The sequence below is a fragment of the Protobothrops mucrosquamatus genome, unplaced genomic scaffold (assembly GCF_001527695.2).
Source record: "Protobothrops mucrosquamatus isolate PMUCROS unplaced genomic scaffold, P.Mucros_1.0 scaffold394, whole genome shotgun sequence".
NCBI lineage: Eukaryota > Metazoa > Chordata > Lepidosauria > Squamata > Viperidae > Protobothrops > Protobothrops mucrosquamatus.
The window spans coordinates 789,248-810,169 of NW_015386725.1; the positions used below are offsets into that span (position 1 = coordinate 789,248).

The 20,922-nt window shown below is 39.0% G+C and overlaps 1 protein-coding gene across 1 annotated transcript in view; it reads left to right on the forward strand.

Annotated features, from left to right (window-relative positions):
- The first annotated feature begins 5,224 nt into the window (after positions 1 to 5,224).
- Positions 5,225 to 20,922, forward strand: part of CAPRIN1 (cell cycle associated protein 1) — a 45,720-nt gene continuing 30,022 nt past the window's right edge. Inside the window, exons 1-4 of the mRNA XM_015816020.1 lie at positions 5,225 to 5,381; positions 5,853 to 6,047; positions 16,103 to 16,165; positions 16,883 to 16,969. Of these exons, the coding sequence (XP_015671506.1) occupies positions 5,859 to 6,047; positions 16,103 to 16,165; positions 16,883 to 16,969 (339 nt within the window). The 5' untranslated portion in view covers positions 5,225 to 5,381; positions 5,853 to 5,858. The remainder of the gene's footprint in view (positions 5,382 to 5,852; positions 6,048 to 16,102; positions 16,166 to 16,882; positions 16,970 to 20,922) is intronic.

The following is a 20,922-nucleotide window of genomic DNA, read 5'->3' on the forward strand; positions in this document are numbered from 1 at the left end:
AGATGGATTGTTTATATTTAAAATAAGCATAGAGTGGTGGAATATAATTTAGGTTTTTAGTAAGTTTGTTCTTTTTTTTTAAATATTTTACCTACTCATGTAGAATAATGTACTTTGTGGAGTTAGAGATATTAATACCTGTTTACTTATATCTGAATATTATCCTGGGATTAGGTTTGGGAAGTTCGGGGGGGCGGGGTTTTTTTCATATAGCATTGTGTAACACTTGTGATGTTTTTTTTATGATGAAAAATAATAAAAATCTTTTATAAAAAAAAAAAAAGAACTATTACAAAAAGAACAACTAAAAAGGAAAAAGGGGAAAGCAAATATGATTATAAAATACAATATATGAGCTCAATTTTTAAATCCAACATTAAACATTGACCACGAGATAATATCTTATCTTAGAATAATTGAAAACACATTTTAATGCTGATATTCATTCAGAATGTTTACTATCAATATTGCATAGCTTAAAATTTCATTGATTTACATCTATAATAAACCTTCTACCAAGGTACACACATTTATCTAATTACTCTAATTTACACCATTTATGCATAACTTGTCATAAATGTTTTCCCCATCAAACATAGCTATATGGGTCTTCAATGTGTAAATTTTCAACGCCATACTCTTTGTTGCATCATACAATCTAGCTAACATTTGGCGCAAATTAGTTTTTAGACAACAATTTGGCATCATCTGTATACAAAGTTACAGAACATGCATGTTCGTATCCACACTGACACATCTGTGTCACAAGCATTCCTTTTACATTTACCTATAAACTAAAAAAAAATCACACAACCTTTTATTACTTGATCAATGATGAATAATTTGCTAAATATTTCATTTATTCTCCCACATGCTTTATTTCTGACTCTGAATGTATTCAGCAACCAAATTTGAACTCTGTATTAGCACAAACAGTAATTCAAGTGTATTCACTTTATGATACATTTTTCTACATTAATAAACATTTTTTCACATTCATACATTATTTAATGAGCTGGTTGACACAATAGTTTCATGAATTCATGGGAATTGATCCAACAGCAAATACACAATACTTTGGAATCCTTGGTGCTCTCTGAGCTTTCTTCTTCTCTGAGCAAACCCCCCTCTCTTCGAGCGCTGACGATGTTACCTATCAGGTAATGAAATGTCTGCAAGCAAACAACCGAACTCAGAGAACACCAAGGACCCCTTAGTTCCACCCAGTATTCTCTTCTATTGATAACACAGTACTTTCTTGTGATTTCGCCCCTTTTTATTATTAAGTTACTAATTTCATTTTCAAGCATGTAAAGTAATTATGGTAGTATTTAATTATTGCAGCTAAAAGAGCTGAATTCTTTTTCCCCCACCTCCCTTCTGCCCTTCTGATAAGCAGTAATGACACGGCAATAAAACAATAAACCAATTTATTTATTTGCATCTGTCTAAACATAAAGTTAACTCACTTTCTCTTCTGGAGGTATGTGCAGGTTATAGTCTCAAAGTGTGCACACCTATATCCAGATTCTGGCCCACCCTCACTCCCTTTGCAGTTAAATAATTACATGGCTGCTAGTCGTCTCTTGGCAGGACATGCATTTTCCTCTTTTCAGCCTCTCTCTTCAGTTTCTACAAAAACTCTCTGTGTCAGGATGTACTGTTTTATATCCAGTTGCATTTTCCTTTCTTTTCTGTGTATTATTGCAATAAAAATAAATAAATAATAAAAAAATTATGCCTGTGGCAACTTGTAATTATTTCATACTATTCTAAGCAGCTTCTATACCACAGGCCTAAAACTTATTAGAATTACTATAATAATAGAATGTTGCAAGCCTGAACGTGCTTCCTTCTTCCCTCTTTTATCTTGATGTGAATTAGGGGATGCCTGTCTTACACTATTTCATAAATATCTACCTTAATATGGGTTTAAACCACGTTTACTGTGAATTGCCTTTGTAGGGGGCCTTCCCTGTCTGTCATGGCCATCCTCTAAATTCACTATAGTACAGTACTTCAGGAGCATACTGTTATGTGCTCCTGGGGACTTTCCTTCGCAGCCAGTGGCAAACCTGCCTGACCAATAACCAGTCACGACACAGTGAAGACCTTTTGTTTCATTTATTGCAATAAGCGGGGAGAAGCTATCAAAGTTTGGTTCTCTCCAAAGTTCAACATCCCAAATCAACATCTTTATACATTCCCTACACTGGCTGCCCATCCCTCCTCGTTCCCCACTGGCTGAGGTACTATAAGCTTACATTCTCTCCCACTGCCTTCTACATATTTCCTGCTACCCTACCCAAACATACTAAATCATACATTGCATGTGTATTTAAATGAGCAGACAATGTATGCAAGGTATGTCAGACGATATTCAATAGTCTATTGAACATGGCCTTTTAGTTTGGTTTTTTTATTCCTGGTTATTTTATGGATCCTTAGAAAAATAGGTTCTTTTCAGTTTGTTTTAGTTTTCCTGTTATTCAGTACATTTTAGTTTTGTCTTTCCTGTTTTTCAATTTGTTTTATTTTACTTTTAAGCTAGCTATTTCCTCTTGCAGCTACTTGCTCTTACAGCTAATTCCTCTTACAATTTTAAATTTTGAAGATCTTTCATTTACTCCTATCAATACCATGGCTGATTATATTAAAAGCATTAGAGATCTACCAGTACAAAGAGAACTGAATGCTCATCATACAAGTCCCAGAGAAGTTCACCCACAAGAGGTCACTGCTGTCTCTTTCCCAGAAGTTTTGCTACTCAAGGTCCAACCATCTTCTCCAAGATCTTCCTTAAAACTGCAGGGTTGGAAACTGAGGGCAAGATGTGGGGTCAAAAAAAATCACCTTTTTAAAGAGAACGATTCTCTGCTTTTAGGCAGCAGGACAATTTGCTCCATTCAAGAACACACTTAACCACCTCAAAATCCACTCCTTCACCCCTGCCTTAATCACTCAAAGAAGCCAAGGAAGGACAGAGATCAAGTCCCCAGGTAGCAGAGAACTCAAAACATCAAGAACTCTATATCAGGGGTCTTCAAATTTGGCCCTTTTATGACTTGTGGACTTCAACTCCCAGAATTACTCAGCCATGCACGCTGACTGAGGAATTCTGGGAGTTGAAGTCCACAAGTCGTATAAGGGCCAAGTTTGAAGACCCCTGCTCTATATCCTTAGAGACAAGAAGATGGAAAGTTTTTAGAATTAAAATGAATTCAAACTAGATATAAGGATAAGATGTATTAGTATTCCTTTTGTATTCTGCAAAGTCTGCCATTGAGACCTATCCTGCTGTAATATCTGATGCTGAAAAACAGACCTATAATAGGGAAATATAACATGCATTGAACTGTAGCCGTTGACTATCTGTTCTCATGAAATAAGTTGTCTCACAAGAATATGTGGTTAAAGCCCAAGTCATTTTATGTTGCAATGCTGTTATATTCTGACATTTTAAAAAAGGTACGGAAATCAAATGCTACCAAGCCCTCCCCCATCCCCACTAATTAAATGTAATATAAAAAGAATCTACTGTGTTGAAGCTTGTGCTTTGGAGAATGCCTTGGGATTCTTGGAAATTAAGTCTCACAGAAGTTTATTTATGGAGCAACTGTAAGCAATTGTTTGTTGTTTATGAGTGAGGTCTCTATTTGCTACTTTTTATTAAATTTTATTCCTATCTACACCAGGCATGTCAAACTCGCGATGTATCGCGACGCATCCAGCCTGTGGGCTGGCAGTTTGACATGCCTGATCTACACATTCCTCCTTGCCTTATCTTTATAGTCAGCATGGCTCTTTCAACTTCAGTACAAAACCACTGCACAGATGCAGGTCATATAGTTTTGTTAAAGGTTATTTACACATTATATCCTTATATCCTTGCAACAGGCTCAGATTTCAAGTAATTAATTTTTGAAGACACTTGCTATCATGGTTTTAACACTGAAGAGATTTTAAAGCTGATTCAGGCCTGGAAAATAAAGCACTTATTTAGAGTTTTCCCACTAATGTAACCAAATTGTTTATTGTCCCCAAAGCTATCATTTTAAGGGGTGGATGGGTTCAGTTACTATGGTGATGAGCGAACCATTGGGAAACCTGAAACAAGTTAGGGATAAATTGTGATAGAGAAAACCTATGTATGCCTTTGCTAAGGTAGGACTTGAAAATGATTACGCTGGCACATAATCATCTTCACTGAGACAGGAAGAAATAAAAATAAAACGATTACCCCAGACTCATCATTTTGAACCATCCTTTCTTACAATAATTTAAAATTCAGATGTCATCCTTTTCTGAAATAAGCATCCCTACGCCCAAATTATCTACCACTTTGAATTGCGTTTGTGACTTTATTATAAAGTGCTCTGAATGTTCAAATAATGTGTGTTATATTTTTATGCTACCAACTGTCAACGCCAAAGCAATAAACTTGGCTGAATAAATCTTTTTTTTTTTTTTTTGGGTCTCAAGTCCTTCTACAACAGGGGTTCTCAACCTTGGCAACTTTTAAGACTTGTGGACTTCAACTCCCAGAATTCCTCAGCCAGCATTGCTGGCTGTGGAATTCTGGGAGTTGAAGTCCACATGCCTTAAAACAAGGTTGAGAAACACTGTTCTACAAGAACCACATAAAGTTTATTAAGTTTTCAAATTCCTACGAAGAAAAAAAAAACTTGCCCTGACCTCGAACTCAGCCTCGTTCCTACTCCTCCACCGCCAGGAGTTACCAAGGAAAGCAGGCTCATTCTGCTTAGCGAACTTTAGATATTTGATATTAAGATTTCTCAAGTCCAGGGAATAACGAAACTTCCGAGCTCTCCTACCTATTATCAAGGCAGGCAGGCAGGCAGGCAGCCAACCACCCCTCTCACCACAACCGAGTCAGAGGTTTCCCCCGCCAAAATAGCCATTTCGGCTTGGCTCAGAACAGTCCCACCTCCCGGACTCTTGGACGCCGCCTTTAAGCCGCTCCTCTTAACCACGGCGCTGAAGGCCTAGGTGGCCTCGGCGCCTGAAAAAATCTGCGACCCAAGACTGAGGCTCTTACGAAGGCACGGCTCGGAAGCTTGCACGAGGTTAGCTTGACGAAGCGCCCCCTGCGATTCCGGCATTCGCTCTGGCCAGCTCTATCGCGTGAGGACCTCCACCGCTCGCGCCCTGCCAGTCCCCCCCCCCCGCGCGCGCGCGCCCTCGCGGCCTTCTCTTGGTCTTTTCCTTTCCCCCCCGTAACTCGGTGCAGAGGGAGCGGTGCAAGTGACCGGACGGAGGCCGCCGTTCCCCCTGCGTAGAGTTCACCGAGTCTTTTTCCCGGGGCCTTCCCACCTTCCATTTCTTCACACACTCGCACGCGGGCGCGCGCATCTCTCACGGTGAGGGGGAAAGAAGTAAAGAAGAGCGGTTCTGGGAAGACCGTTGATCGCGGCGGCGGCGGGGGGGGGGAGAGATTGAAGCGTGGGATGTCCGCGCGTTGCCAATCACGTGGGTGGCGAGCACGCGCCTGTGCTGTTGGCGGTCGGCCCTTTAAGGATCAATCAGGTTGCCTAAGGATCGTTGGGCGCGCGCTGACAGGTGCGGTCTGGGTCGGAACTGGGCGCGCGCGCGGGGAGAGAGGAGGAGGCAGGCGGGGGGGGGGACACGTGAGAAAAAGGAGGTATTGGAAGACTGAAAGGCGTTCCGGCGGGACGCGTTCTCCGTCTCTTCCCCCCCCCCAGCAGCAGTCTGTCCCTTCTGCCGTCCCGTCGGCTCGTCTGCGCGGCTTCCTTTTTTCTCGCTTCCTCCCTCCCTCCCTCTTTCCCTCCCTCCCTCCGTCCGAATCCCGTAACGCGTTGTTCTCTTCTCAGTAAGCGATGCCCTCGGCCACCAGCAGCGCGATGGCGAGCAGCGGCAGTAAAGCGGGCAACGAGGCAACGGTAGCGGCGGCTTCTTCTTCTCAGGCCGCGGTTTCGGGTGGCACTACGAGTTCGGTGCAGACCGAGGCCATGAAGCAGATTTTGGGTGTCATCGATAAGAAGCTGCGCAATTTGGAGAAGAAAAAGGTAACGGAGGCAGGGTAGCTCTCGCCCCTTCCCTCTCCTCCTCCTCCTCCCTCTCCTCCCTCTTTCCCGGGAGTTGCGAGGGTGGGAATTAGGGTTGGTTGGAGCGAGTGGCGGCAGCTGAGGTGATTCTTCGAACACTTTCCCTTTCCTTGCGCTTCCCCGCCTGCTCTTTTGTTTCTGGGCGGAGGGGCGGAGAGGCGGCTCTTCGTCAGAACTGAACGCGTTTCCCTTCTCCCTTGGCCTCCGGGGCTGCCTTTCTTCCCGCCGCCCTCCCTTCCCGCTTCCACCGGGCTACCCGGAGACTGGAGCTCTCTCCCCTTTTTTGCTTCGGGCTCCTTCCCCTCTCTCTTCTTGCACATGGAGCCGGCCCGGACCCAACATGGCGGCGGCGAGAGGCAGCGAGGCTTCCCGGGGAGGGGAGCCTCATTGTGTGAAAAAGGCTGCTGCACAAAGGCCCGGCTGTTTTGTTTGCTTGCCCGCCCGCTCGCCCGAGTCGCGCAGCCCTCGCCGTCCGTGTGGGTGCACGCGCGCGCCCCCGTTCCTTCTCCCCCATTTTAGTTAGTCCTTCGTGTGGAGAAGCGGACGTGGGGTGAAAACATGATCTCTCTCTCTCTCTCTCGGTCCAAGGAAGATTTGCGAGGGGGGGGGCAACGGTCCTGTAAAAGGAAGTGTTGAAACTTTCGGCACTTTATTAAACGGTGTTTGTTTTTTTTTAAAGTTTAGTTATCGCCGAACGGCGGTGGGGCCACATCTAGGCTTAGTGAAAAGACCCGAGGTGATATCTGAAAAGAGCAGCGATGTATGGTTAACCTTCGGGACGCTTAGGTTTAGCGGTGTGACATGCCCTGCGCTCTTTTGTCAACATTAAGGCCCTACCAATAACTAGGCGATGAGATTTGCTCTTAACAATCGGTATTTATTGGAGCAAACTTTTTCTAATAACTCATGCTCGCTTTATGGATCTTTGGTTTCAATTTGACATTGACTATTCGTACAAGAACTGGTAATAGTGAAAAGGTGTTCTCATTGTATATCGCAGTGATGGCGAACCTTTTAGAGACCGAGTGCCCAAACTGCAACCCAAAACCCACTTATGCATCCTTGGGTGCCAAGTGGGTGTGGCCCATTGGGTGGGCGTGGCTGCGGTGGTAACAGCAAACTGGGTGGGACTAAAAAGTTCAATCAATCAATTCCAACTTTGCAAGATCTTTTTTTTCCCCTGCAAGAAGTTGAAATTGGCTGATTGATTGAACCTTTTTTTTTTTGTACACGGCGACGGAGGCCTAAAGCGAAAAGGTTTTATAAAACCCAGCTGAAGGCCTAGGACTGGGGCGACGGCGCGCGTGCCCACAGAGAGGGCTCTGAGTGCCGCCTCTGGCACCTGTGCCACAGGTTCGCCACCACTGGTATATCCCAACTTGCCAAGGTCCTGATGTAATGTACTACATCGATTATCCCCCAGTCTCTGTGGACATTACTCTGAAGGAGATGGGGACAAGGTCAGTATACCTAAAGAGCAGGAAATACCTCTCTTGATTCTCTCTTTCTTTATTCCAAAGAATAAAGATCCCGTGGAGCAGGGAATGAAGTGGTATTGACAATTGTGAGAGGAGAGGAAAGAGCAAAATTCAACTTCCACAGTTTCTGCTGGTTGAAATACTTTGATGGGAACTCTGTTCGCTAATTGCTTCTACCTCTATATAGAAAAACAACAGTCTGTGCAAATGTGCATTAAACTGTTAGTGATCACAATCAAAAGAGCAGTGTACAACTAGTTTACCAGGTGTTTGCCAGGTGTTTCTAAAATGATAGGAAATGTGAAAACATAGCTGTGATGGAAGAGAAGCAGCGGGGTGCTTCTTAGCTTGCTGTATTATGGGAGTGTAATGAATCAACTTTAAACATTCAACTCATTGAAAAATTAAATACTTGTTTGAGCAAGGCTTCCTTTCATCTAAATTGCATGGGAACACATTATTAAATTACCCTTAGATTTTTATATTAAATATTGCCTTTAAGTTCAGTAAATGTGAAAATGTGAAAATTCACTGATGTAATTCACTAATTTTTTGAATTAGTGAATAAGATATCCACATGTTAGGAAGTTATTTAGACTCAGTTTATGCAGGCCCTCAATTTTCTAAAACTCCCTTTTCTAATCTTTGTATCAATTCTGCCTCTTTCAAAGATCATAGCTTTGGTGCTGTTTTTTCCTACTTTTGCAATAAGATTAAAGTTTAGTACACTATGGAGGACTGCTGTTGTACTTTAATCTTAATAAATTTATCAGGGCTGTACATGGCTTTGAATTCATTTCAATAACATTGCTTTGAAGCACAAATGTGACCCATGTTAGTGACTCATTGAAGCATTCCTTGGATCACATAGCTACTTTAGTTGTACCTAATGTTGCTTTTATGTTGAGGTGTCCTTTTCAGAATCAAGTCCAAAGTGTTATAAAATCCTAATGCTTCTCTACTTGATTTAAGAAATTTAGTTTGTGATTTAGCATTTGTAAAGGAAATTTTGTTGCAATATATAAAATATATATTATAACTGCTAGGGTCTTAAAATTTTAGATTGCAATATTCTGGTTGATACCATAGTTACTTAAACCATTTGTAAAAATACTGCTGATTTTGAAATTAAGGTATCTGTGCTCGTTATGCTTAATACTGAATGAAAGATTTTTAAGCATTCCAGCAAAGATCGCAATTACAAAAGCACAGGTTTGAATGTAATGTTAAATTATACTAAGACAAACATGGCATCTAATCTGTGTGGTGGTCCAGATTTTGCTTCTATTTTTGATTAATCACAATTTACTGGGTCATTTGAACCAAGGCAGATTTCAAAATCACATTTGTAATAAAAATAAGCCAAATTCAAACCATATTTTATATCTCCTGTATGTTCTCATAACAATAGTAGTGAACAGAGCATGGCAAGTTATAAAAAGTTTGTTCTTACAATGCTAAGTATAATTGTGTAAGCTTCTGGTGTCCTTCAGATTATATCTTTGAACATAATATGTGGGTCTAATGTTAGTAATCCAGAACATATTGAATAGCCTTCTCTAGGGCTTCAAAAAGGCTGGAATGTCATCCAGGTGGGGGATTTTGCAAATTATATTACCATGTTAATGAAGGCTTAACTAAAGTGTGTCAGATTGCCTGTATTCAGCTTAAACTGTGGCTCATTTACATTTGGGCAGAACCAAAGGGATCTGACATTGCTATATGTAGTCATAATATTAGAATTTTTAATCTCCACAATAATCCATTTTCAAGAATATCCTGTCTCAGCATACACTATGATGTAGTGATAAAATCTTATGAATCCTGAAATGATATGTAAAATAATTTTAAAAAAGTTTTAAATGGTAGGACCACATGACTGCACTCATAATGTCATTAAATAGATTGTGCATTCACTTTGATCTGGAAATGCCAGTGATGAAACTGAACAAAAAGATAGATTTGTTCTATCAGTTTCTGTTCAATAACTTCCTCAAATTAAACTTGCCAGCAATGCAGCAGAATTTATCTGTAGAGGTCTGTTAAAAAAACTCTAGGAATACATTTCTGCATGTATGTTGAGATCTCTGGATGGGGTATCCCCAGTATATCTGTGTTTAGAGGTAACCTTGCATAGATTAAAAAATTGAATCTATTTGACCCCAAAGTAAAATGTCCTTATAAAATCTAGTTGTTGAGATTTTAGTTCTGAGTTTCTGGTTTTTAAAAAGCACCGCATCTAGTACTCTGGCCCACAAAGTTCCCTTGTGTGGGTAACATTATATTAACATGTGCAATGATAACCTCTTATCCCTGATTGAGATTTGGTATATGTAAACCTTCCTTCCACTAGGTAAGAAATACTATTTTAAAGAAACAGAAAATAGTGAAGTTATAATCTTAGGTATTTTCTTGAAAATGAGATGATAAATACAAAACTTGGATAAAATAATTTTGCACATAATTTTCTTGTGCAATCAAATTAGTACCTATAAAATTAATATTGCATTATAGTTATAGTTGCCTTAAAGCCACAGTTAATGTTTTTATTGGAAATGTTTATTCAAGTATATGCATTGCAGCCAGTTTACTTGGATAACTCTTCAGTATTCCTAGGGTTTTGTTAGGTAAATGCAAATTATCATGCAGAAATTAGTTAGCTTCTTTATATGTGATATAATATGGAAAGCCCTGGGAAATTATCTCCCTAAATTTGTGGGTCTTTCCTTATTAAAAATAGTGTGCTTTGTAACATAATTTTGTAGAATGAATCATATCTCAAAATCAAAAGACATTTTTACATATCTTAAGAAGAGTTGTTGAGGTGTGTGCGGCTGGGCAGGATTGTCTGAAATGTACAAATCATTCTTTCCAGTAATAGTCCAAATTTTCCCAATAATAATGTGTATGGTTCCCCAGTAGGTCACAGAGAACACAAGGAGACTATAAACAATCTGCAGGCCACTCTTGTCATTTCAGCATAAATAAGGAAAATTTTGAACAAGAATAGCATGCATGGAAAGATACCAAAAATAAAACCTTTGTGCTCAGGAAAGCTCTTTGCTGCCCATCTCAGATTCACCAAGGACTGCCCGGATGATTCAGTAGACTATTGAATAAGACTACTGATAAAGTTTGATCTTTTTAGTAGTTAAAAAGAAACAATTTATTCCACTGAAAGAAAGAAATTAATTCTATTATGAAACATGGCGACATGGAATATCATGACTGGACAACTTGCAGTCATTAAGGCAATAATGGATTCTGGACTACATCAAATTCTACAGAAAAAAGTCTTAGTCTCTGTCTATGAGCTAAAGCTTAAACAACATGCATAATGCAACATGAAAAAAGCCCTAAGCACATAAGTAAATGTACAACATAAGTGCTGGAGTAAAACAAGCATTTTGGGATGCTTAAGTCAAAGCCATGGCCCAGGTGAAATATGCCATGATCTGAAGTGAGCAATTTATATGAAAACAGTCCTAACATAGCAGGAAGTTGAAGCCATTTTGTACAGGGGACATGGGCCAAAATACGTACAGGAAATGCGAAGTGATTACTGTTAAAGGAGGGTCCTCAATTATTAAATCTAAAGTTTCATATACTGTACTTCACATTCAGTTAATATTTGCTCAGTAGGTTTAGTGAAGACAGGTCACAGTGCATTGCTTGGGTGGTGTTTGTTCAACCCTAATCTGTTTTTTTTAATAGAACTTGGATGAAGTTCAAATCACACTATAGGCTACAGTTCTGCAATATTATAGGGTAGGGAGAAGAGGAAGAAATGTTTGTTAGCAGTGCTAACTAGAGATCTAGATGGCATTCTCACTCCTAAACTTCAGAAAGGCTATCAAAATCTTGTTCAGAAGGATATTTGGAGACTGAGACACAGTCTTTGGGTTCTTAAAACTATTAGTTTTAATAACAATGTTAGCTTTGTAGTTAATTTTTTTCTGTCTTTTTTATACTGTATTTTATGGATTTGTATTTCGTTTTCTGATTTTAATTATATACCATCATGTGTCCTTATGGTATGAAAGTATAAAGTAGAAAAAAATAATAAAACATCTCTTTTCAGTTGCAGTCATCCATTGCAATCTATTAAACATGGGTTGGGAAATATATTTATTGTAATAAGTCTTAAGGAACAATTATTTCAAGAGGGGGTACAAAAGTTTCCACATTTGAAATGTTTGAGTACTCAAACTACTCTCGTATGGGCCATAACAACTGTTTTCAATTTAAAACAACCTGTTCTGATGTGTCAGGAAACAATGTCATTCAAACTTTACTGGTGCTCTGATTTTTAATGATACAAAACAACATGGGAACATTGTCAGTTTAGATCAGGGGTGTCAAACTGCGGCCCGTGGGCCGGACACATCACGAGGAAACTGTGCTCACCCATTGCCGGCAATGGGGAAAAAGTTCCGATACGTCGCGTGATGTCGCAAGTTTGACATGTCTGGTTTAGATTGTTTCACACACTTCTAGTAATAGTCTTAAAATACATGAATAAAAAATTCCAAGCATCTTAGAATTTTTCATCTAGATGTTAGCATTTGAGATTTTTGTTGGAATTCCTACATTTTGGGGGTGGGTGGGTACATAATTTGAAGGCTTTTAACTTTTTGAAATTAAATTCTGTGAAAAATTAATTGCTGTTACATTTATCTAAATGCATGCAATTATATAAATTAGTAAACATAGAAATGATGGAAAATAAGTTTTGAAGTAATTACGGATGACAGAATATTCATATATTTTATCCAATAGTTGACCTTGGGCCAGTCAATCTCTCTCAACCCAATTCACTTTACAGGGTGGTTGTGGAGAAAATAGAAGGAAGAGGTGTGCTGGATATATTTGCCGATATGTTTGAGTTATTTGCATAAATATTAAAAGGCAGGATAAAAAAACTAAAAGGTTTGTTGTAGCTTTAAAATATTCTACCATTATAAAATTATTTAAGTAGCAATTAACAATAAAATACAAAATAATATAAAGGTAGTCCTTGATTTATAACCGTAATGAAGCCTGCCCATGATTGTCATAAGTCTTGATAAAACAGGTTGGTTGTGTAACTGATCCAATTTTATGACATTCTTTTCAATAGTTGTTAAGCAAATATCTGCTCATTAATATTTGCTCATACTTGCTATGTGTGCAATTTTGCTGTAAATTGGAAGTAATTGATGGTTTTTAGCAAAACTGTCATAATATGTGATCATGTGAACATAGGACATTACAAGCGGTAGTAAATATGGCCCAGTTGCCTAGCTCCTGAAGTTTGATTGTGTGACAAGGGGATGGGGTAACTGTCAAAACTTCATAATAGCTCTCACATAAGTCCATCGTAAATTTGAATACTGGCTAAGCGACTATCTGTAGGTCAAGAACTGGCAATTGTGTTGAATGCTGGAATGCATGTAGGCTAGTTAAGCAGATGTGTTGCTATCTGTTACTTCAGTTTTATGATGCGAGAGCAACAGTTTGTTTTAAAGAATGGAAGGAGAAAATATATTGGTGCTGTACAGTGAAACATTTGCCGCAATCTAGTGCTATAATGTATCTGATTACAGTATTGTTTAGGTCAACAAATAAGAAAAAGTAATCTAAAGTGTGCTAATTCTAATTAGCCTGTGAAAAATTCTTGAGAATATACTTGTGCAGAAAGAATAAAAATCCTCTTAAGGTTCGCAAAATTTTCTTTTTTTCCTTTTTAATTTTTTTTATTAAGTTTGTCAAAGGATACAATGCAAAAAAAGGGGTTAGGGGAAAAGGGTTAAAGAAAAAACAAAATCAGGACTACAAAAAGAAAGAAAAAGTGAAAAGGGGGAAAAGAGTAACTTTCAGCTTTCTTCCATACAGATACAGATATAAAATACTCTAAAATCAACAATAATACACAGTAAACAGTTCTAATTATCAAGTCCCAAAATTAAAAATTCATTTATTTTAGGTTCTAGCAAGAAGTCCAACAGTAGTTTCGAAGTTGGACAAGGCCTATTATTTAATCACAGTATATCCTGGAGTTAATAACTATTTGTTTAGTGGCTGTTCGAAGTTACAGTGGCATTAAAAAAAGTGGCTTATGACTTTTTCACCTTACAACCATTGCAGCATTCCAGTATTTATATGATCAAAATTTGGATACAAGTGGCATGTATTTATGACTATTGCAGTGTCCCAGGGTGGTGTGATCAACTTTTGTGATCTCTGACATGCAAAGTCAGTGGGGAGGCCAGATTCACTTAGCAGTGGTGTTACTAACTTAACAGCTGCAATGAATCACCTAACAACCGTGGCAAGAAAGATCATAAAATGGAGCTAAACTCATTTAAAATTGCCTTGCTTAGCAATTGAAATTTTGAGCTCAGTTGTGATAGTAAGTTGAGGACTTCCTATAGTCAGTTTTTCTTTTTTTGCTAGTTGATTAGCTTCACAAACCATTTTTCCATTGTAGAAATTTGTAAATCCTTCCCTCGCTGTGCATACAGATGTCTTGCTGCTGTTTTTCATAAAGTTTTGGGTTTTTTTTTCAACCTGTTTATCAGACCAAAATGGAAAAGCTTTGATTTTAGTTATCAGGTATTATGTCACAGGTACATCATTTTATAAACGTTCTGTTTCAAATTATAATTCAATGTAATTCAAATTATTATTCAAGGTACATTTCAGTCCTTTACTCCACATATTCTTCCATTGATCAAGATTATATACATATTTTTGCTCACTTGATCATACAGTCTTTGACATACTCATCTTCAGTTCTCATTTTCAGTGAAAACTTATACATCTTAGCAATAATATGTTCATCATTAGTACACAAATTCAACTCAAAGTCAGTTTATTCATTTGTAAAATCAGAACTCTCATCCAGTTTAAATCTTTCTGTCACCTGAACATAAGCAAACCACTGACAAATATGGCCTTTAGTTTCCAATTATCCTGTTTTTAAGTTTAGGTTCTCCTTTGAAAAAAGTCAATAAATCAGCATAGGTCAACCAAGATTGCAGAATTCCTTTGATATGTACAGCATTCAAAAGCTCTTATAAAAAGCAGTTAAACTTATATAGCATCCGCATCTAGGTCAAAAATATGTTAATATCGTAATGTATTACAACCTGAAAAATCCTTCTGTAAGATGCCAGTATATCTGAAATCTAGCTAATGTTCACATAGTAAGGATTTGACAGAATCCGATTAGCTGATACCACTGTAACATGAAAAATTCTACACAAAGAATACTTCTTTCTTGAAGTTTGACTTTAGTTGAAAAGATTGAGGAAGATGAATCTGAAAATTGGGCAGAAAAACCTTTGAGGAAATATGAATGAGACAGCAGCCCACATCTATTCATTCATTTATTCATCTTATATCTCACATGGTGATTCTAGATGGCTCATATTAATCTTTCCTCCTACCAAATTGTAATAAAAGAACAACTACAAGGTGTCAGACCAGCCTGCTGTCAACCTCCTGGCTCATCCCCCAATGTCAGTCTTCCAAGATAGACCAAACTTGGAAACAAAAGACGCAAATTAATACTACTTTTATTATAAGTTTATGGTAACAGAATGTTGCAAGTCTAAATGCATTTCTTCCCTTCCTTTATTTTCTTTATTTTCATAGAATTAGGGAGGGTCATGTGTGATACACTTAGCTCTGACTATTATCTTAATCATGGCTCTTCCTTCTTTTTTCAAGGTTATTCCTTCTTCCCTTAGGAGAAGAGTCATGTCTTATCACATTTAGGAACTGCCTATCTCCCTCACAGAAGGATTTTGAGCATTGTACAAGTAAAATGTTAAAAACAAAAAAACAAAATACAAAATTTAAAGTACCGTAGAGGCATGGATAGTTAAAACTGACACTAAAAATTAATTAAAAGGCAGGGGAAGGGCTATTGTGCTCCTCTGTGAGTCCCAAGTGAGGTGACAGAGCCAACAGATATTTTCAAAAGGAAAAGAGAGTAAGGGCCTGCCTTTCTCTGGGGGGAGAATATTCCAAAGGGTGGGGCAACAGCAGAGAAGGCTCTCTTCCTGGACCCTGCCAGGTGGAATGCTTTAATTGAATGGCTCCACAACATGCCTTCCCTACCTGACTGGGTGAGAGGAGCTAATGTGAAAGGTTAAAGGGTCCGGGGTCCCCCAAATGTCAATTGAGGGTCTATTCCACAGGGCTGAGGGAGCCACAGAAAAGGTGCACCTCTGAAATCCCATTGCAAATGCCCATCTAAATACATCAGCATGATTCATTTTTACTATTTTTCTTGTTTTTTTTCCTTTTTAGAGATTAAACAGTCCATGTGTAATGGAAATAATGTAAATGCGTAGCAATGTTCACTTAAGAAAGGTAGGGTAATACTTGATTAATTTTGTCTTCTAAGTTTTTACATAATTTCTTGTGCTTTCTCCTTTTAAATAGAAAGATATGGAAAATGACTCTTATTTTCTGATGTAAGACATTTTCATTTAATTCTGTTAAACTTGATTACAATTTTTAATTGTAAAAGTTTTATCTTATTTGCAGAGCAAACTTGATGATTATCAAGATCGAATGAACAGAGGAGAACGCCTTAACCAAGATCAGCTGGTAAATATTTTGATAATTTCTTGTAATTTTGTAAATTTTTTAAAAACTTTAGATCATATTCTCTCATTTTATTTTAGCTGCTGCAGTCTTGTGAAAAATTGGCCCTTACAATTGTGCTTCTCCATAATGTTCAGCATTATATACATGCTTTTCATTGTATTTCTGTTATTTGAAAAGCAAAAAAATTGTTGCAAATTAAGGAGAAGAAACTGCATGATTGAATGTGTTCAAGAAGTAGGAATCTTGAAGGCTGTTCCTAATGTTATGACAAATGCCAGTGTGCGTTAAAAAAAAAAACAGGTGAAAGACTAGTACTGCATCAGGATTCTGTATAACAAATGATGTTTGGCAATATAAAGATGGTCCAGTGCATCAGTTAAGTTTCCATCAATCACCTTTGGTTGTTGGGGATTTATTTTTGGACACACTTCATCTATTTGAAGATTTAAGGAACCTGATAACTTTTGGAGGTTGGTGAAAGTGGAGTAAATTTTGAATTCTGGACTGCTAGGAACTATTCCAGTTTAGACATTGCTTTCCTTTCAAAACTTTCTATTTTGACAGTTTTCTGTTAAAAGTGTATCTGTTTTGCTACATTTATAGAAAATGAAATATTTGTCAGATCTAACCAAACCTTAATAGAAACATATGTGAAATGCAGCTTCAAGTTTTTATACTTTTTTAAAGAGACCAAATCAATTTTCTTTTCTGCCTTAGGATGCTGTGTCAAAGTACCAGGAAGTCAGTAATAATCTGGAATTTGCCAAGGAACTGCAGAGGAGTTTCATGGCTCTAAGTCAAGATGTAAGTAAAGAGTAGATGGTTCAGAATAGATTAGGTGTGGAAAAATTAAGATGTATGTCAGTAAATGTTTGTATGTACGTGTGTAATTTTATTATGTGAACTTTCTTGTGTTTATGAAATCTGAATACATCTTGTCCCAGATTCTTATGTATTATTAAATGTGCAAAATAGATTTTGATGGATGTGCAGGTTTCCACTTCAGTTTGGAGTGGTCTGTTCCTAACTGATACTTGCATATTGTGTTTGTTCTTTTTTATGCATGGAAAAAGACATTATATTGATCTGTGTGGAAGAAAATAGGACTGTTTTAATCTTTTCAAGGGGAAAGGTCAGGGACATGTATAGCAGAGAAGAAGAAAAGATTGTTGGTAGGATATTATGTGTTGTGGCATTGAAATGGTGTTTGTAGGGAAAATATAGGAAAGCTTGGGAGTGGAGTTATGTTGAAGTATTTCATGCTGGGAGGAAGGCATTGGGAAGATGAAGGTTAGGCAGGCTGTTCAAATATGCTTTGTTGGAAATTGTATAAGGAAGAGGGGTGCAATCCTTACCAAATTTAGCCATTTGGATTTCGTTTCATTTATTTATTTTTATTTATTTTCAGAATTTTTACCCCGCCCTTCTCCTTGCGGACTCAGGGCGGCTGACAGCCTGATAAAAACAACTACAGAGATGCCCCAAAAACTATCATTAAAACAAAGTTAAAATAAAATATTAAATATTTGGCCTTATTAATTATTAAAATAGCTTTTAAAACCCCTCTAAAAATTTCCCCTTAGGCCAGTCCTGCTTGTTGGAAGAGCCATGTCTTAAGGGCGCGGCGGAAGGAGGGCAGTTCGTTCCAGAGGGTGGGAGCTCCCACCGAGAAGGCCCTCCCCCTGGGAGTCGCCAGCCGGCACTGTCTGGCTGACGGCACCCTGAGGAGACCCACTCTGTGGGAGCGTACCGGCCGGTGGGAGGTAATCTGCGGCAGAAGGCGGTCTCGGAGATATCCAGGTCCGATGCCATGGAGCGCTTTGAAGGTGATAACCANTAAAATAAAATATTAAATATTTGGCCTTATTAATTATTAAAATAGCTTTTAAAACCCCTCTAAAAATTTCCCCTTAGGCCAGTCCTGCTTGTTGGAAGAGCCATGTCTTAAGGGCGCGGCGGAAGGAGGGGAGATCCGGGATCACCCGGATCTCTGGGGGCAGTTCGTTCCAGAGGGTGGGAGCTCCCACCGAGAAGGCTGTCCCCCTGGGAGTCGCCAGCCGGCACTGTCTGGCTGACGGCACCCTGAGGAGACCCACTCTGTGGGAGCGTACCGGCCGGTGGGAGGTAATCTGCGGCAGAAGGCGGTCTCGGAGATATCCAGGTCCGATGCCATGGAGCGCTTTGAAGGGGATAACCAACACCTTGAAGCGCACCCGGAAGGCCACCGGCAACCAGTGCAGCTCGCGCAGCAACGGTGTTACATGGGAGCGACGAGTCCCTCCCAACACCGCCCGCGCGGCCGCATTCTGGACCAGTTGGAGCCTCCGGGTGCTCCTCAAGGGAAGCCCCATGTAGAGAGCTGGAATAACCAAATTTTCTGAATTTTGGTTTTATTAAACTAGAATCTCTAGTTTAGAATCTCAGGAGCACAATTTTTGTCCTGGATTCAAAACAAAGCATTTATTCGGTTTAATGTTAAACATTTTCAAAAATAATTTTTGAATACTTCAGGCATGTTCTACATAGAAAATAACTATCTGTGAAACAATAACTTGATTTGAGCACCAAAAAAACAATGCTAAGTAAATTAGGAAATTGAGTAGGTGGAAAAATTGCTTCAGCCCTCAAATTCTGAAAGCATAAATATTTTTCTCTGTATAACTAATGTTTATAGTGATAATCAGCATTGGCATATGATGAGAGGAGATAGTATTCGAAAAGCATAATGAACATGAACAAAGATTGACTTTTCACAATTTCTCACATGCCCAGTAACACAAAATCACACAGATATAAACACCTATTATTTCAGGGTCTTTTTAATTTTAGATTTTGGGGAGAGTCAGGAATTTTTCATTTTATTAAAATGAGTAATAATCCCTGGTCCAGAGCACAAGTGATTGTACTACTTTGTGATTTTATTTAATCCAAGGACTTGTTTGTAGGAATTATGAAGAAAAGTCTTCTAAAGAGTTATTATACCATGAACAAATGTACTGTGGAGTTCATTATCTAGAGAAATGGTGAACTCTCTTTTGCGTGCATATGTTCAAGTAAGGGCAAAAACTTATCTAATGGGGATGGTTTAGTTTAGGTTATATGGCATTAAGATTTGTTGTTGACCTCTTTCAGTGTTTGACATTGAAATTTTAAAAAACTGATAATACATTAACTGTGGAAAGATCCCATTCCATATCTTTTCCTCCACCTAGCAATTCCCTATTTTGCCTTGTTCAGTGATCTAACCATAGAGAGAAATTTCTCAGAAACTGAAGGTGGCTGCTGGAGGACAAAGTACATTATGTGTAATTTCACAAATGCAATAGAAAATATAAAGTCAAGAATTCTAATTTCATTTATGATGTGAAGGAAGGTGAAAAAAGTAGTTGTTGATACAGGTGGAGTAGTGGAGAAAACTGCTACTGTCTTTTCCCAAAAGTAAGACCTACGTCTACCTTGATTTTTGGGAGTGGGCCTAATATAAGCCCTACCCCCAAAATAAGCCCTAGTTTGGGGGCAAGGTGCATGCCTAAAAATCAATCTAGGGTAGGGTGGGGGGGTGGAGCTGCCCCATGCGCCCTGCACCCGCTTACTGTTGCAGCCAGGCCTCGCATCAATCGGCACCTGCCTCAGCTCACTGACCCACTTCTTCGGCACCCCCCGGCCTGCATTTCACCATCAAAGGCCTTCTGGAAAGGCCTTTGCAGCCGAAAACTGAGCTACAGATTCAATCCGTAGCTTGGTTCTCGGCTACAGATACCTTTCTGGAAGGCCTCGGCGAAATGCAGGCCGGAGCTCCATTCTCAACTGCAGAGGCATTTCCTTCATCCACAGAAGAAATGGGCCAGCTGGGCGGAGCTGTCAGTGCTGCCGCCATGAGGTGAGACTGTGGAAAAGACCCCCCCCCCCCAAAATAAGACCTGGTGCCTCTTTTGGAGGCAAAAAAAAAAGACCAGGTCTTATTTTCAGGGAAACACAATAGTATTGAGAAGACTAATCACAGGTAGTTATGTCTTAAAGAGGGAGATCTTGGTTGTCACTTTTAAAGCTCTATATGACATTGAACCAATTTACTTATGAGACTTCCTATTCCCAGTGATTTCTGCCCATTCCTCTAGATATGGTAGATTGGGCATGCTCGGATTCCCAATGATGAAGAATTGTTACCGGGTGGATTCCAGGAAATGGGTCTTCTCTCCCTTGGGGCCTATCCTGTGGAACAGCCTCCTTCCCATTCCCCCACCCCAGATTTAGACAATCCTGTTCCTATTAGCTTTTCAGAAGATTGAAAATCTGGCTCTTTCCCCTGGCAGTGGGCCCAGGATATTGATGGATCTCTAGTGTGAGTGTGATTTGATACATCAATGTAATTTTTAGGTTCCTTGGTTCAATTTCTTTTGAAATGATTAGTTTGTGTTGAAATTGTCTAGCTTATGTTTTATTTTTGCTTGTCTACCAGAATTCCTTGTTTAGAACGAGTGGTTAAATATATTTGTTAAATAAACAAATCTAGTTAAATAGTATGGGGAGCAGGAAAATCTTTTTTTTTCCCCTAAATTTTTTATTGATTTTTCAATTGAAAACAATAACATAAATATGATGCCTTTAATTACAATATCAACCAAGAAATTAACACTATTCAATACATTCACGGAAGTGCCCGGTGTCCCCCCCTGCACCCCCCTCTTCACTTACCACACCTTCCTCCTCCCAATCCTACAACCTCTCCTCCTTCCTCCCTCTCTCCTACCTCCCTT